Source organism: Betta splendens, chromosome 4, assembly GCF_900634795.4.
Source record: "Betta splendens chromosome 4, fBetSpl5.4, whole genome shotgun sequence".
NCBI lineage: Eukaryota > Metazoa > Chordata > Actinopteri > Anabantiformes > Osphronemidae > Betta > Betta splendens.
In genome coordinates this window covers 25,683,722-25,701,389 of record NC_040884.2, presented here as the reverse complement: position 1 = coordinate 25,701,389, position 17,668 = coordinate 25,683,722, and the positions used below count along the sequence as shown (strand labels likewise).

Below are 17,668 nucleotides of genomic sequence, written 5' to 3'. Positions count from 1 at the left end.
AACAGCACTCGCACAGTCTTGAACTCACTACAAGACCTTGGGAGAACATTTAAAGCTTACACACCCTGACCCCCCCCCCTCCTCCGCCACCTACAGACGTAAAGACTAATAATTTGAAGAAACCCTTCAGTCACTCCGCGCTACCTCGCTCCTTGCGTCACGTGACGCGCCTGTAACTGGGTGGTGGGCGTGGCCTGAACAGTGGGGTTTCATTCATAAATACTTTTAGCTTTAAAATCCACATTGAAGCGTTCCGCGGTGGAGTCGCACACTATTGGCTTCGCCCCTCCACCCCTGCATGGACCGGACCAGTTGAGTAGGTGAGTGCCTCCCGTCGTTGCCTGTATGTGCAGCCAGTTCAAATCGTGAGCTGCCTTCCCCGTCGGCCACCGAACTGATGGAGATCATCAGCGCCTGTGAAATACCCAAACGGTCCATCTGCTGAGCTCGCAGGGCTGATCGAGGCACAGCTGTTTCTTGATCTGTGTTTTTAACTTTACTACCAGCCTAATTTCGCCGCCTTATGTTGATCCGACTTCCTCGCAAAACATTTTTATAATGAGCCAAACATCCACGAGGAAACAGCTGCTACCAGAGCCGATGCTCATTATTTCGTTCCGGGGAAACAATTGCAGCACCAAGGAAAATAAAAACGAGATGCGGTCTCTCGCGTATTATGAACTGGTTATTACGCGAGTCTAAAGGAGCCATTACTCGTTTACGATGGTCTGCCGATATAATGTATGTTAAGATATCGGAAGAAACGCGAAGAGGCGACAGCGATACTCTGACTGATATGCTGGGACATCCGTGTGTTGCCATCAGCTCTAATCGATGGAGCGATCGTTAGGTTTGGCAACAGAGCAAAGAAGTAAGTCTACTGGTATTAAAGCTTACTTTTATTAAAAAAAATATTGACTGACGACAAAGGGCAAAGCAAGAATTTTATCAGTTTATTTAGTTTGACCACAGTAACAACAGACATTTTGCCAGAAACCCATTATGACATGTACAGAAGTTGGATGTGAAGCCTGTCTGCGATGTGCATTTGTTGAATGCAGACACTTACATAATGTAAAACTTGTTCACACAACTGAGGATTCCACCTGTGTTTCTGCTGTGTGTGTTACCAGTCATGCTGCACTGGCAGCCCGGTTGCTCCCAGACCGCTCGGACAGCCTTGAGGGGGGACTGCTGCTGCTCGGGCTCCGTCGGCTGGGTGGGCTGAGGATGCAGCGAGGGAGGCGAGGAGGAGAGTCTTGAGCTACAGCCTGGCACACAGCACAGCACAGCACAGCACAGCACAGCACAGCACAGCTCAGCACAGCACATCCAGAGCTGCACAGCCCTCCAACAGGGTAAGACTACCACTGGGGCTGCTTGAGGGCAGGATGTGGCTTCAACGCTGCAAGGGAAAGCTTTCAGGTCACAGCCTGATCTGTTTCCCGTATCAGTTGTCATGCTCGGACAGTAGGTGCAGGGAATTAGCTCGTAGCCAGGAGCTCGGACTTAGCTTACAGGTCGTGGTGCTGAAGTTGAATGCTGCAGTGGCTGGCAGCCGAGCAAGGAGTGCTGCTGGCATGTTGCTTCTCCCCTGCTGGGTGAGTAGGTCTATCCAGGGTGTGTGTGTGTGTGTGTGTGTGTGTGTGTGTGTGTGTGTGTGTGTGTGTGTGTGTGTGTGTGTGTGTGTGTGTGTGTGTGTGTGCGCACGCGTGCGTGTGGGTGGCTGTTTGGTGCAGCAGGAGCAGTATTAATGGCTATGATCTGTACAAGCAAACGCATAGCAGCAGTGCTAGTGGAACTCAGCTGCTGGAGCCGGTGTGTGTGTGTGTGTGTGTGTGTGTGTGTGTGTGTGTGTGTGTGTGTGTGTGTGGAGGTAGGTAGAGTTGATAGGGACTTATGATTTACAGCCAGGACGTATGCATAAGACCAAGAAGCGTTTTCTGCTGATGATGTGACATATGTGTTGGTTTTTCGTGCGTGTTATTAGTACACAAACATTCTGAATGCACTGTTTTCATGTTTGTATGTCCTGTGATGTGATGAACTGCTCCAGTAACAGTCATTTCCTCTGTGCTTGTTTGTGCATGTGTTGTGTCTCAGGGGGAACCTCTATTTGGCCTGGACCATGAGCAATGTGTCTACCGTCTGGAACATCCTACCAGAAAACTCCACGGTAAGTCTGCCTTTCACCGCCGACTTATTCTCAAACTTCCTGTTTGTGTGTGTTTTATCCAGCTCGGCACCAGAACCATACTTCTGGTGCCATACATACTGGCTAATGGAGAACATCCTGACCTGGACCTGAAATAATTAAATCCCGGATCTAATCTCATCTTTAATTTCCCCTCGCGGAGAAATTACAGTGTGACATCAGAGGCCGGCGCTCATTAACACTTGCTGCTGGGTCTCTCTCACAGAATCCGGCGTAACCCTCCACCTGTAGGATCATCGCTCCCGCACTGACAGTCCTTTATCTTTACGTGGCCGTCTCCTTCTCCTCACTCCTGCTGACAGTTAACAGGTTCAGTCCCTGTCATGTAGCAAGACCCACTCACAAGTGTGCTAAAACCTGAAACAGGAAGTGGTCCAAGCGAGCAGGCTACCGAGCCGAGGTGTGTTTATCCAATCAGACGCTGCCTGTGCAGGGATGACTCGCACCAGGGATAACCGCCTCCGGACTATAGAGTCTTTATTGGTGCTCTATGCGTGTTTAATTCAGGTTAATAGCCCTGGCATCTATCGATCAACCGTGCTGTTGCTCCCATAGATCTATTTATGCCGGCCGGCCAACCAATGGGCCCGGATCAATCGCTTACACTGCGTTGTGTTACTGAGAAGACAAAACATCCGCGAATCCAGTCAGCCGCAGATGTCTTCGAGAAGTTGCATGTGAAATCACTTACACTGAAGAAGCCGTTTATTATTACAAATCTAAAGTAAAACACGCTGTTCCATGTTCCATATCTGGACTTGATAAGAACATCAGTAGCAGGTAGAGTCTTTGACTGGAGGAGTGGAGGTGGGCATTTGTGTTATTTTCCATCTCTTCTCACACAGCAAGGCCTCGTTGCTCACGCACGGGAGGTTTTCAGTGCTTTGATGTATTGTGGGAAGCTTTTACGTGTCCTCTTTCAATTTTGAACCAGTATATGAAAGACACCTTTTCCTGTCATGTACTTTACTTTACCTTGGTGTTGAATGAATGGATTAAGTCAGCCTTACCTACCTGCCCATGTTTTAAGACATATCTTATTTTACAGGAGATCCCATTCGAGGCAGCGGAGCAGAAGGATGGTTATGTGATCCTCCTGGTGATCCTCTCCATCTTCCTGGTGGGAACGCTGATCTTCATCACTGTCCTCCTCATCGCCTGCCGCCGGTGCTGTCGAGGAGGGCACTGCTGTTCCAGGTGAGACGCAGCAACAACACACTTAGCATTTAACATCCTCCCCCAAGGCGACTGATGAAGGGTTTAATAATAAAAGCTCAGACCCAGAACGGAATAATATGAGGACTCAAAGGTGAGTCAATATAAGCAGCATCTGCACAATTTAATAACAAGAGCAGTTTAATAAACGGTAACTTAGAAGGCTGGTGATGTTCAGAATTGCAATTTCGTGCCACAATGGCGTTCGCTCAACCCTCTTGTAATTCTGCGGCTGCAGCGAAGGTGTTGTATTGGTTTTCAATATAATATGCTGTATCATATTTGGCTGACGGGCAACGAGCATGTTATTTAAAACTTTCAATATCCCCTGCACACAATAGAACTAATCTCCTCTTGCAAGTCCCCGCAAACTTAAATGAACTTCACTCCTGCACATTTTAAAGGAAAGTGAAGATGCTTGGATTCAAAGTTTCGCTCAGGCTGAGGTGCGAAAGGTGAGACACGGGAGCAAACGTGCACCGACACAGAGGCAGGAATCGCTCACAGCTCACAGCAGTGTAGCTGCACATGCTTCCATGAAGATTCACTTAAATTGCGTACTTCCTGTGTGATCATCCAGTTTGCCGCTCCACATGCTCAACGTCAGATTCCAGTTACTGTAACAGACAGTCAGGTTCAATTAAACATGGCTGCTTTTTTTCCTCCCTGCGTGTCAGAACCCCCCGTGGGGCTGTTATGAAAACACCTTGGCGGAAACTCACAGTCATTTATTTGTTATTCATCGGTGTTCGCTGAGCTGAAACGCGGCTCCCCTCGAGACGCCTTGTCCGTCTCCACGGCAGAAAAAGCATCCTCTCACGCGCTGTATGTGAATATACGAGGCTGGATGGAGATAAACAGGGGGCGCAGAGGCTGAGGCGTGAAAAGGCAACGCTTGCCAGGGGAGAGCATAAGGAGACGCGGGCAGGCTGCTACAAATGATGAGCGTAATGAGATTTCATAGCAGCCATCGGCGGCGATTAATCTGGCGTCTCAGCCCGGCGACCGACTCGGCTCTCCCCTCGTACGGCGGAGACGCTCAGCGGCGCACAACGAGTCCAGATGGAGCCAGATAGGAGAGCGTTCTCCTTCTTTAGGCTGCATTTGTTTAAAATAATGCGAACGCCATGAACAACAACGTCAAATGCGAAAAGAGAGACTTTAACGGGACCAGGACGGACAACGCAGGCAACGCAGTGGAGCTCCAGGCCTTTGGCTGTGTTTGGAGCCACACCGACACTGAGCAGGAGGTCAATCAGTAGCCAGGCTAATCACTGCAGCGGCCCACGTTCACGCCGGAAGTGTCCGACGGGCGGAGGACAGGCTTCAGGGATAATGCTCTCCTCTCCCGTGTTCATGTGTCCTCCAGGGCCAGCGATGACCCCGAGAAGACCAACAACACCTACGTGGAGGAGTCTCAGCCCGCCCACGGTAAGAGAGCCGCGGACGCGGGGAGAGCGAGCGAGAGCGTGTGGGAGAGGGAGGACGGACGGAGTGGAAGCAGCCGTTCAATCACGTCAGCGCAAACATGTCATGTCTGTTCTGTTAAGATATTGGGATGTTGACCTAGTTGGTGTCATTCCTGGAACCGTGTGTGAGACTTTGGGAGTGGCGCCTCCGCTAAAAACCATGTAGTTCCATGTCAGCTCAAAGGTGTCCAAACATCAGATGTGTAGTTAAATACTTTGAGCGATGTGAGGATCTTAGCAGGATTCTTTGCATTGCTGACCTATTTGAGCCTGGACCATATGAACCCACTGACTAACGCTGCCGTCACTGTACATTTCACCACCGGCCCTGAACAACAAGCCCTGAGTGCTCCTCTATCTTTCTGGGCCATCACCACTAGACACCCCCCCCCCCCCGCGCGCTCTCTACCTAATTGTCTGCGTCCTTTCCCCCCGTATCGCTGGCAGAAATCACCATCCGGGTGGATGAGTCAGACTGTCTGTCGGTGGCCAGCTCCCACGACCAGGAGACGGAGCGCTTCCTCTCCACGGGCACCACCGGCCGCCGCGTCTCCTTCAACGAGGCCGCGCTCTTCGATCACGGCAAGAAAGCCCAGGAGAAGGGCCGCAGGTCAGAGAGGCCGATCCACGACGAGGCCGTTACTGCTGCCGGAGAACCATTTCAATACCGCAGTTAACTCGCACAGTTAATTACTTGTATTGTGTGAGCTTCGGGTCACTTGACTACTTTGATCCGCAACTTCTCCAGAAGCTTTTATTCTGCGGGTTTTGGGTTTGAGGTCATAGGTGACTCCTTGTCGCTCTGATGTCACGGCTCTTTCATGGACATCGCAGGTACACTCTGACTGAGGGAGACTTCCACCACCTGAAGAACGCCCGCCTCACGCACCTCCACATCCCTCCCCCCGCCCTCAAGATTGTCACCATCCACGAGTGCGACTCAGCTGAGAACACCGTCACCATGGCAACGCGCCCTGCCGCTAAGTCAGCGCTTTCCATCTTCCAGGTGATAGCCCTGGCCCGCTGCTAGTCCAGAGGCTTTTTTAGTTTTGACCAGGGAGCAGGTGTTCATTGAATTCAAACTTTGAACGTGTCTCTCTCCAGCCGATGCTGTGCCCCCTCCCGCAAACACCGCTGACCAACCTGAGTATCAGTCCCACCGGCGCCCTCCCCGGAGATGCTCTCAACTCCGTGGTGAACACCAGCTTCACTGACAACGCTAGAAATGTCAACACTAAAGAACCAAGCCCCAGCTCCGTAAGTTTTCAACCATTTCCTTAAATCAGTCGATCAGTCAGTGAACCTCTGGATCATCCATCCAGACATCAAAGTGTCACAAAGCCTGTGGGAGGACAGACTGGGGTGAGGGATGATGGGTAAATAAGGAAGTCCAGTTGAAACAGTGCTGTCAGAGAGGACTATCTAGAGACGAGCAGCACTTCCCTCTGACCACCTTTCTTTGTCTCTGCTTAGATCGAGCTGATGGGGATGGGGCCGCGGGGCAGAGGCGCCGGCGTCGGGGAGGGGTCGGTGATGAGGAGCGGCACCCCTCCCGCTCTCAGCAGCGCAGGAAGCCAGGGGCCCGTGCTGCAGTTCTTCACCAAACTGCGACGCCACGCTAGCCTGGAGGGAGCCAGTCCCTACTTCAAGATCAAGAAATGGAAGCTGGACAGCAGCCAGAGAGCCTCGAGCCTGGACACCAGAGGTAATGGATCCGTAATGGTGTGAGGCCTGTTTCTGTGAAAACAAGCCAGTGCAGCGAGCTCTGTCTGAGCCACGCTGTCAGAAACCTGCATCCTAGGTATATTTTCAATATTTATGTGTGATTTGAGTATTTTGGCAGAGTTCTCTCATGATAAACAGAGAGTGGTTAAGCGCGGGCTCCACCAAACAACTGTGAGACGCCTTATTACTGCTAAGTTGGATATACACGCATTCATGACAGATGGCAGAGTGACGCAACGCTTGGTCATTCCAAGTCAATTTGAGCCCCTGAGTGAATCCTCCCCGCCGATCACCACACACACACACACACACACACACACACACACACACACACACGCTTCTTCTGCTGCACCAAGGAACAAAACAAAGATCACAAAATCCCTCCCGAAACCTCCGCAGCTGATGGAAGCCTCCCTGTGAATTAAGCGTCTCTTCACTTGGCTCCTGCCTGCTGTCACACAGCGTGCTCCCTCTGATCCAGGCTCTCCAAAGAGGAGGCAGTTCCAGCGCCAGCGAGCTGCCAGCGAGAGCATGGACCAGGAGGACAACGACGCGCACCACATAGACCTCATCCAGTACATCGCCCGCACCCAGGACGTGGCGTACTGTTCCAGCCGGCCCTCCACACACCTCCTCTCGCCTCCCTCCACACCACCCCCGTCCCTCGGCAGGTATCTTTAATTCCCTTGCCATTCATCACGTCCACTGCTTTGCTGCCTCACACCCATTGCATTGCTTTACAGTAGCTAGAGAATGTTCCACGGGGATTTGAAATAACGTTTCATTTGTCCACAAATGGGCCAATTACTTATTCAAAACCAGGTCCATCATTTGACGTCAGATGCAGGGAATTCCCAGATTTATCAGAGAGTGGAAAACTGGGACATCGGTTCACAGGGACCTTCATGTACTGATTCGTAGCAATGCAGGTTTTTGCACGTTATTAGATTATGCACAAAAATAATTCATACAATCAGCATCATCTAATAGAACTAGTCCTTGTCCTTCAGTTATTATTTCATTAAGGAATGAAGTGCTTCCTCTCACTCTGTGCAGATGTTCCTTCTCTAAAATCAAAGCAATTTCCAGGAGCTGCCTTAAGCTAAGTTAATGATCCCGGCGCTCATTGGGTTTAATGCTGCTGGTAAATTTCAAGTTATGCTCCCTGTGGTATGTATTTATGAAACGTGCTACTCGTAGTAAAAGAATTTTCTGGGCACACACCACTTCACTACTCACATGCAAACGCAGCCATTGCCAGCCATGAAAACCATCGTGTGCAGTGTAAACATGGCTACGTAGAATGTGGTACTCAGGACAATGCCGACACTGACACTTGTTTTTGCGTGTCTGTGTACATCCCCCCGTTCTCATCTCATCTCTTACGTTTGATCCCATCTCTCCATCCCTGTGTGCACACTACAGGGTAGAGGTGGAGGTGATGGTGGAGCCCAGCTGCAGCCATTTAGGACCAGGGGTGATTGGCCTGTCCCCTGATCCACCAGACGAAGCACTGTCCCTGGCAAAGCGGGAGGGTGCTGAGCCTCTAGACGCCCCAGGCCCCCAGGACCCCCAGTCGCTCTACAGAGACATCTGGAGCCTCCGCGCCACCCTGGAGCAGTACGCGGCCTCCGACCAGGGCAGCAGCAACGACAGGAACTCTGTCTGCAGCGACGTCGACAGCGTGTGCTCGCTGGGCGGGCGGACGGAGGCAGAACGAGGAGGGCTCCCCAGCGACCCGTCCCAGGATCTGGGAGACGAGGCAGAGGGCGCAGAGGAGGACAAGGACTTTTTGATGTATATGGACGAGAGGTTCGGGGCGAAGGAGGGGAGGAGGAGAAAGCAGGAGAGCACCGAATCGGAGCGAGGAGGCGGCGACGGAGACACCGGGACTCGTAAACTGATGCAGATGGACAGCGGCTACGCATCCATCGAGGTTCCGACTCGAGGCCTCGAGGACCTGCGACTGTTTGGAAGCAGCAGCGGCGGCGGCGGCAGCCCTAAAGACAGAACAGCCCATGAGAAGCGGCACCACTTCACCAGTGCGGGTCGAACCGGCACCGTCGGCGAGAGCTTCGAGAGCCACCTGTTCGAGGAGGAGCCGGAGGATGAAGGGCTCCTGGGCGCCAGCGGAGGAGTCCCCAAAGCGGGCGGCGCTGCTCTGAGCTGGTTCCCGTACGGCCAGATGCTGACGCCGCGAGAGGCGGCGCAGGCCCCGCCCCCCCAGCCGCCCGGCCTGCGCCGGCGCGACTACAGCATCGACGAGAGGACCGACGCGCTCTTCCACGAGTTCCTGCGCCACGACCCCCAGTTCGACCAGCCGGACTCGCCGCTGAAGAAGCACCGGTCCCGCGTCCACCTGCGCAAGCAGTGGCAGCGCCACAAGCAGTGGAGCGACCCCGGCGTGCGGCACGCGCAGTCGTCCTTCGAGAGGCAGCGCACGCCGCTGCGCCGCGGCGACAGCGTCAACTACCCGCTGGACGCCGGCTACCACAGCACGCTGCCGCGCATCGTCAGCGCCCCCGACGAGGAGGCGGGCGACGGCGGCGGCGCCGCGGCCGCGCCCCCGGGGGCGGAGGCCTCTGCTGCTGCCGGCCGCACCGCCTCCCCCCCTCCCCCCTGCGCCTCAGAGGGGGACGGAGGCCCGGTAGAGCCCCCCGACGCTCAGGAGAGCGGCAGGCGGTCCGGACCCCCCCCCGAGCCCCCGGGCGAGCGCTCGCCCCCCCGGGCGCCCGAGTCCTCGGGCTACGGCCCGCAGACGGTCGCGGCGGAACTGACCGACAAACTGAGCGCCGGCCTGGACGAGAGGCTGTACGCGGGTCTGCGCCGGAGCAGGGACGCGGCCGCGGACTGCGTGGCGGTGGCGGTGGCGGTGGCGGCCACGCACGCGTCTCCAGACCACAGCCCAGTGTAGCAGGGGCTCCACTCCTCCACATCAACGCCACACCTGCCGCCACACTTTCCTTTGTCTTTGGTTCGTCCTGCCTCCGTTTGAACGTCCCTCCGTGTGCAGCTCGACTGCTGTGAGCTCGGCCCAGAAGGAAAACGTGAAAGGAACCCGCAGTGAAGCACCTTCATCCCACATTGGCTGCAACTGTAGATACTTGATGCGTTAGAGTTGCATCGTCTCTCCTTCTGCCTGTTAACGTTGCAAAGTGTTGAAGAACAAAGGTCAAAATAATGTCTAAACTGAGCTCACGTATCAAAAATGTTTTCCCTTCGCGTCCACGTCTCTAATGCTGATCCGTTTCTGCTCTAGTTCCAACAAGGGGAGGACAGGTGTGTGTCCCGTACCTGTGGAGCCACTGTGAAACCAGGTGCTATGAGACGAGGCCCGTTAGCTGTCGCTCCTGTGAGCGTGCGTCAGGATCAGAATCACCCCTGAGATAAAACATGGATTAATAAACCTTTTAATCCTCTCTGTGTGCGGCTGAGGATCCCATACGGCTTAGTCACGCAGTCACGCAGCCAAAACACTGCAAAGTAAACAGACAGGGAAATGAAACTTGGCATTTATTTGAGACAAAAGCGTTTCTTTCATTTTGCCTGATTTGAAGCTGTCAGCGTTCAGTCAGCACGCGACGCCGACTGACAGCAGCCGCAGTGTTTCTCACGCTGACTGATAAACCATTCCCTCGAATCATTTCATCATTTCTGCTGACGGGATCTGTCTCTCAGTTTGTGTTGGCTTTGAAATGGAGCTAGGTTTTTAGTGTGTTGATTGTTTTAGTTCCTCCCCCAATGATATGATTTGTGATTTTTTTCCTGGTATTAATGGAGAGCTTCAGCGACCACTGGCTCAGGGAAGGTTTCACCCGGAGCTCCTTTTGTCTGTCGCCATGCGTTTGTCCCGCTCATTGCTGTGCGGCGGGTTCGAAGAGGACCCACACCCAGCGCACGGCTTCACAGCCAACATGGCGGGAGGGAGCGTTGCAGGGTGGCAGTCATTCAGTGTTTATTGAATTTATAGGAAAGGCATGCTTTCTCGTGCATGAGGCCCACACAACAGCCTTTATTTGTTGGCGTCTGCCCTCCTTCCTCCCCGTTCTGAGAGCTGACAGCGCAGCAGAAGCCTCCCGGAGGCCCTCACCAAAGACCTCTTTCGCAGTTAGGTCTACTTTACAGTGACACGTGCGGCTTTAGCTCTGAAATTCGAGTGGAATAAAGCAGGTTCACTGGCCAAAACATTGTTTATTAGCTGTCAAACTCTCTGCTTTGACATCCTGAGCAGCAGCGGTGGCGGCGGCAGCTTGAATGTAACCCAGATTCACTGGTGAAATCTTATTTCAAGTCGGGCTTCTCGTCACTCCCACGTGTAAAGAGCGGAGCCAGTTCAGAAAACGCTTCTGAATATTAATCAACACAAGCGGAGGGAAGACCTCCTTTCATCCTGTCTTCCTTTCCGTTACCATGGAGGGAGCTGAAAGGAGTGAATAGAAAATCAGGGCAGAAATACATTATCTTCCTCTCTTTGTTTGGGTGAGATGATGATGCTCGTCTCCAGCGGGACCAGATTAGATCTTCCTCCGCTGCGTGACTGACTTTTGTGGCTAAGTGGACCCTGATGTAGAAGCTGTCTCATTAGGAGAACAATCGCTGGGATGAAAGGAGGTGAACTGAAATAACGAGTAGCGATGGCAGCTCTGTTTTCTGCACTCTTTAGTTTATTACATGGCTAGACGAGAAACAATTACAATATCAGTAAACCCCTTCTTAGTAATGACCATGGAGATGTTTCCCTGAGAACAGTGTTTACTCAGCATATTCTCAGCATAAATGCATGAAGAGGAAGACAACTGCATCTGAAGCCAAAATGAGATCAGATCATTTTGATCAGCAGCAACCACGACTACAGAGGTTTATGATCCATCGGTACACGTGTACAGATTAAAATTTACGGCACACGTGAGAACATCCTCTGCTAGGCTGCAGGATGCGGTAGGACGCTGTGGTAAACGGTGTGTGTATACTAACCAGTAGCCCGTCCAGCGGGTGTGTAGGTGCATGAGCGTTAACATAGTGCAGCTTTTCATGTTTCGTCAGAGCCGCAGAGCAGAACAATCAGGTCCGTACAGTACGAAACAATTTATGACCAGATTTTACATTTTACCAAGACCGTGTTTATCGCTGATGCTCGGATGCTGTAAGGTTAGGATGCTGAGGTTTTGTGAGATTTCACTCTTTGGAAAGTAGAAGTATTTCTGTATTTCTTGCTTGTTAGTAAAATGTGTAATTTCTCAAAGGAAAAAAACAAAACAAAAAAACGACTAGCTTTCTTAAACACATTACTTTTGTTGATCCAAATCTATGGAGCCTTGAGGGACCAAATCATTGAAGAAAGTGTTGTTTTAGGGATGTTTTCAAATCTGTGAATAAACGAATGAAGCAAAACATATTCCAAATGGCCTCATTGTATGGAGATGGCTGGTGATCAAGGCGTGGGAACGGATCACACACAAAGTTCCCTATCATGCATCTCACTTAATTTATTTATTTTCCTCTTCTTGCTTAGGCTCATATTGATTTCCTGCCTCTCCTTATTACCTCCTCCAAATGAATTAGAGAGAAGAAGCCAGTCTGTGATCTACAAAGGGAAGCTCTGCGATGTCTTTGCACCTTTTAATCTCTCCCACTGATCTTTTTCAGTGAAGCCAAGCAATAGGTCAAAGTTGAAAAAAATGAACCAAGACACAAATACAGCAAAAGCGTTACAATGCTTCATGTTGCCAGATACTTGTTCTGATGTTTATTGTAGTTGACCACACAATGGCTGATTTAAGCGTTTGGAATTAGACATAGTGTTATTGAGGTTAATTTCTTTTACTCTTTTAATTTGAAAACCTTAACACTGAAAACATCAATGTTTTTTTTATTAACCGACTAAGCTGATGGTATTTTATAAATGGTAATTTGAAGAACACGGGGGGCAATGAACAAGAGCAAAGCAAGAATAAAAAGTGGATGAAATATTCAATAGCCATTGTTCTGCGTGACTCCAGAATTAGCAGGTTAATTGAGGATGTGATATAAAAAGAACTAATCTTTGCAAGTAAAGTTCGTGAGTCATGGTCTGTCATTTTTCTCTGTGAGACGTTCAAATGTAATATTTATCAACACGAAACTGCAAAGAATTTAGTTCTTTAGAGACGACATAATGTTGTGAAAAGATTCGAGGACTTGAAATCTGTGTAAAAAGGCAAAGGACAGAAACACTGGACTGATGCAGCCTCATGGGTTCAAACACCTCCCCGCAGACCAAGTCACACATCGGTTTAGTGCAGAAATGCTGTCGAGGGTGTGGAAACTCGCTCTGTAGTCAGATCACTGACGAGGAGCCACATTGGGGAATTCAGAGAAACGTAACCGCCGTTGAGATCAAGATGTTTCCTGGAAGGTCAGTGGCTGTTTCATCAAAACGATGCCAGGGTGTGTTCGTGTTGAAGCGTGTGTGTGGGGCTTTTCTGAGGTCCATCAGTGTACGGCTCACGGAGACATTGAGTCAGCGACGACTTTCTCACTTCCAAAAAGACATCGGGCCGAGTGTGAACGTTCACACTCATGAATTCCTCCAAAACACAGAAAAACAATAAGAACTCTGAATTTTAATGGGCTAAATGTAACACCTAACGTCTGATCCCAGCACAGCGGGAGGAAGCTGTGAAGGGCGCGGGGCCGAGTCGAGGTGCAGGGCCGCGATCCGTGACGGACGGGAACGCGCTCGTCACAGAAAAACCAGGACGATGAGGAGAAGCAACATCCTGTTATCTGAGAACGGCATGAGAGAGCGCGTGCTGCGGAAAAAGTGCAAGAGTCATTAACACATTCAGAGAGCGGCTCTCGAGCGAGACAGTAAACAGCTGGAGCTGCGCTTTGAGCGTCTCAGCGCCTCAGGACAAATCGCTTTCCCTCAGAAAAACACACTTTTCATAACAGCAAATGCATTGTCCTCTACAACATCAGCCTGTGCTTCATGCTGGCAGGCAGCAGGACGAGCAGAGCCGCCGAAACAGGGATCTGACATTTCTGTGTGTGTGTGTGTGTGCGTGCGTATGCGTGTGTGTATGTACGTGTGTGCGTGCGTGCGTATGTGTGCGTGCTTGCGTACGTATGTGTGTGTGTGTGTGTGTGTATGTGTGCGTGCGTATGTGTGTGTGTGTGGATGTGTGTGTGTGTGTATGTGTGCGTGCGTATGTGTGTGTGTGTGTGTGTGGATGTGTGTGTGTGTGTGTGTGGGGGTGGGGGGGGGGGGGATCAGTGGTTTCTGGACGCCTCCGTGTTTCGCCCGTTTTGCATCATCCCGCGTCTCATCCTCCATCCTCCCGCTCTCGGCCAATCAGGGAGCTGCACCGCTCGGCCGTCAGCCAGTCGGGAGATTGTAGCAGGGGTTTCCTCTCAGCGTGTGAAACGCGTCATTGTCTGAGCAGCCGAGCAGCCTCCGACTCCAAGTTTGTGAGAAAACACCAACGCGGAGGTGAATGAAACCCACCGTGGCTCCACTGAGGCACGGCTGAACTCTGTCAACGTGGCCACGCAGGCGTCGCTCAGTTGACGGGTTCAGATCTCTATTTCCCCCCAGATGCCGGTTTTCAGGACACGGGCATGGTAATCATGATGACTTGGCAGAGAGTAGGAGGCGCCTCCTGCAGAGAGCAGTCACCGAAGCCTCTCTGCCGCTCTGACATTGACGTCCTCCTCCATTCACAGCTGTTGCGCATCCCGTCTGCAGCTACAAACAGTGTCGTTCCCTGTTTGTGCCCTCGCCTCACACATCCGCCCACGCGCTGCACACTGCAGCTCTACCTGACACACATGAATGAATGCATATTCGCCTCTGCCTCCCCCCCTCCCTCCCGCCGTCCGGGGGATGCTGGGTGTTCGGGGCTGCTTCTGGGAGGAGAACCCCCCGTCCCCGCCTCCCTCCCTGTTGCACTCCTTCATCAACTCCACCACCTGTTCCTCCGTTCCCCCTTTACGCCCACGCATCCCCCTCCTCCCCCGCCTCCCCCTCCTCCCCCCCACTCGCTCTCTCCAGATTGCCTTTGAAAAGAGCAACCCCGGGCGCGAGAGATGCTGATGACTCACCGGGTTCCTCCTCGGCTCACGATGTGACGCCTATTCTGCCTCGCACTCATTATATGCGGCTAAACAAATGTGATGCCAAAAGCTGAGAAGTGTGAAATATTGTTCTGTGAGCTGTGTGTTAGACAACCCCTAAGCTAAAAAGGGCTTTGCTACTACTGTGTTCCTTCATGAATTACGTAAAATTTTAATACTGAAGCGAACTGCTGTAAATATTGTGTGTCTACTCATAATGTGTGTGGACCAGTGTCTGTATGAGGGTATTGGTGCACATTGCATCAATTTTCAATTTACCAAAACCTGGAGAGTAATAAATACAGTCTGTCTATTAATGTGCTTTACATTGTGCTTCGAAACGTGTTACTGGGAAATGGAGGGACAGAGGAAACAGGGCTGCCTGCGATGCGTTCGCTGGCATCACTCGAAACAAACGCCTCTGAAGAAAGTGGGAAGAGGAGAAGGAGCAGGAGAAAAACCCTACTAGTGTGGTTATGCAGCAACCCCTCCCACGCAGTCTGCCCACGCAGCCTCTCTCTCCACCTCCTCGTTCGGGATGCTGCTCCATTTGTGGGCTGCGTCATCCGACTCTTCACTGTGTGTGTGTGTGTGTGTGTGTGTGTGTGTGTGTGTGTGTGTGTGTGTGTGTGTGTGTGTGTGTGTGTGTGTGTGTGTGTGTGTGTGTGTGTGTGTGCGTGCCCCCACCCTCCTCCCACCTCTCTGGGGATGGAGGAGATTTCTGCCGCTCAGCTTCGTTAGAACACGAACACCAAAGCTTTTTGGGCCACTCATTACAGCGGCTCGGCTTGAAGGACGAGAGCACGCCCACACATTTGCAGACATTATTCCACACACGGGAAAGTGATCATTTATTTAGCAGCCAGGCCGTAAAACCCCTGCAGTTGCTTGGTGAAAGAGTCCGTCCAGGCTTTTAGACACAGCCATGTAAAACAGCCATGTCCTTCATAAGAATACGATGTGGACGGGGGATTCCTCACTTCTCCTGCATGCGGTCAGTGAAGTCAGCACTGATGTCACCGCTGCAGAGACGAGGAGCGTTGCGTCTCACACGGCCCCCGGTTTGTCAGCACTCGTCCGGGTCACTCGCTCCCGCAGCCTCCAGGTTGGGCCCTGCTTCCTGTTTTCCTCAGGGACTGAGGCCGGCGCCTGGTTGTTTACCAGCCGGAGGCTTTCGTATTGTTTGCTTACGAGTCCTCATAGCTGTTATTATTATGTCATGTTGGCCCTGTTGCCTGTATGTTGCTATCTATGCCTCTTAGACTGTGCTCTGCCTGTGGCCTCTTCTGGATATAACAGGCCCTGGCGTGTTTATCCTGGACCTCGTGTCCAAATCTAAAAGCTCCTTTTCGCTTCTCCAACATAACAAGTCTTTATGTGGACTGAGTGACAATTAAGTGAGAGTGAGGCGTGAGATGATTCATTTCTGAAGCAGGGGTGGACTGCTAATATTGTGAGCTGCAGCTGTAAACTTCCTCCTGTTTCCTAATATAGTAAAACAGGAAGCATCTTCAAAAAGGCAATCAGGAAGAAAAATCTGCTTCCTCTTCATTATGCTAATTTCATCAGGGCTAACAAGTGTTTTCGGAAGAAAATGAGTGTTAGGTACCCCATCCTCTTTTCACCTCCTTCGTCTCCTCTCACACCACCCTCCTCCTTCACAGTGTGCTTCTCAGCTGTGGGTTTACTGATTAGCTCGATCCATAAATAAGTAATCAAAGCCAGAGCTGCGACATTCTGCTCAACCTTATCATCCGCCTGCTCCATCGCCGACACTCTTCTGCTTGTCTGGCTTCTACAGAACATAACGGCTAAAAAAGGTGTGTGTGTGTGTGTGCGTGCGTGTGTGTGTGTGCGTGTGTGTGACCGTTCGTTCGATGGAAAAGAAAAGGAAAGAGAGGGAAACATACAGTCAGTGCGGGTGTGACCGAACTGACTGCAGCGGAATGACTCACCCTGTTGCTATGGCAACCTTAAGACACGCTCGGCAACCGAAACGTACATTTCTGGAACTCGCCGAGGGAAAGAGCCGGCGTATTGGCGCGCGCGGCCAGCATGAAAGCCTCTGTATGAACACAGAAATAACAGCAAGCGCTCGCGCCTCTTTGTTTCTCCCCGGCTGCTGGCAGTCTCTCAGCACTGCAGCAGAGCCCGGTGGCTCCTTCTCCTCCACCGTGGTGCACCGGCGTGTGTGGGTGTTGAGCCTGAACGCCCTTGGTTAAGTAAAAGCCTTGTAGCATAAGGTCTGGCCTCCCACCACTAAACAGAAGCCCCTTCAGGACGCATCACATGTTTGAACTGTGCGTGGCTCAGATCGGTCTTGTTACATGTAATTACTGGTATCAGTTACGATTATGTGGTACAATTGCAAATGACTTAAAATGGTGTGTTTGTAACTGAAGCTCTTCTTAATAAAAGACGGTGAGAAGCCAAATGATCAAAAGTGACCTGATTACTGGCAATAGGAATGAAGGCCTTTCTTCCATGGACGTCCTGCTGCTCCGGAGCTGTGAGAAACACACAACAATGATGCGAGGAGAGAAAGGATTGATGGCCGTCCTCTTTAATTTAATTGGGTCCTGTGTGGACACAGTTCCAGCTCCACTATGGAAAAATAAATGTTCCAATTCACAGACTAACACAATAAGGCAATATGGGCTAATAAACAAACAGATATAATTTCCCCTGTGAGCCAGAGACAGGTCTGTGTTCAGCAGCAGCCGTCTGCGGTGTGGCCAGACAAACACGCAAGAGTCAAACAATCATTCTCTGCCTGCTGACTGTCTGTGGCTGAAGAGGCCTAATCATGAGCGGCTCATGGGGGGCTGATACATGGTGTCTCACTCTGTTTGACCCACCGGGAGATTTTCTCTAATAACGAAAGAGAGAAGCGCAGCAACAAACTCAGAAACACTGAAGAGGTTGAGCGACTGGAGCTAATGAAGATCTA

The 17,668-nt window shown here is 51.5% G+C and overlaps 1 protein-coding gene across 4 annotated transcripts; it reads left to right on the top strand.

Moving 5' to 3' along the window:
* The first annotated feature begins 165 nt into the window (after nt 1-165).
* cbarpb (CACN subunit beta associated regulatory protein b) lies at nt 166-12,019 on the top strand. 4 transcript variants are annotated; one of them, XM_029148014.2, is made up of 11 exons: nt 166-320; nt 1,134-1,358; nt 2,104-2,176; nt 3,264-3,412; nt 4,800-4,861; nt 5,347-5,509; nt 5,734-5,905; nt 6,004-6,156; nt 6,373-6,604; nt 7,106-7,295; nt 8,050-12,019. In XM_029148014.2, the coding sequence occupies exons 3-11, from the start codon at nt 2,129-2,131 to the stop codon at nt 9,536-9,538; spliced, it is 2,658 nt and encodes an 885-aa protein (XP_029003847.1). In that variant the 5' UTR covers nt 166-320; nt 1,134-1,358; nt 2,104-2,128; the 3' UTR covers nt 9,539-12,019. The 4 variants fall into 4 exon arrangements, with proteins under 4 accessions (XP_029003847.1, XP_029003849.1, XP_029003848.1 ...); XM_029148015.2 differs by lacking the exon at nt 166-320 and adding an exon at nt 349-871; XM_029148016.3 differs by lacking the exon at nt 1,134-1,358 and having other exon boundaries at nt 197-320.
* The last annotated feature ends 5,649 nt before the right edge of the window (nt 12,020-17,668 follow it).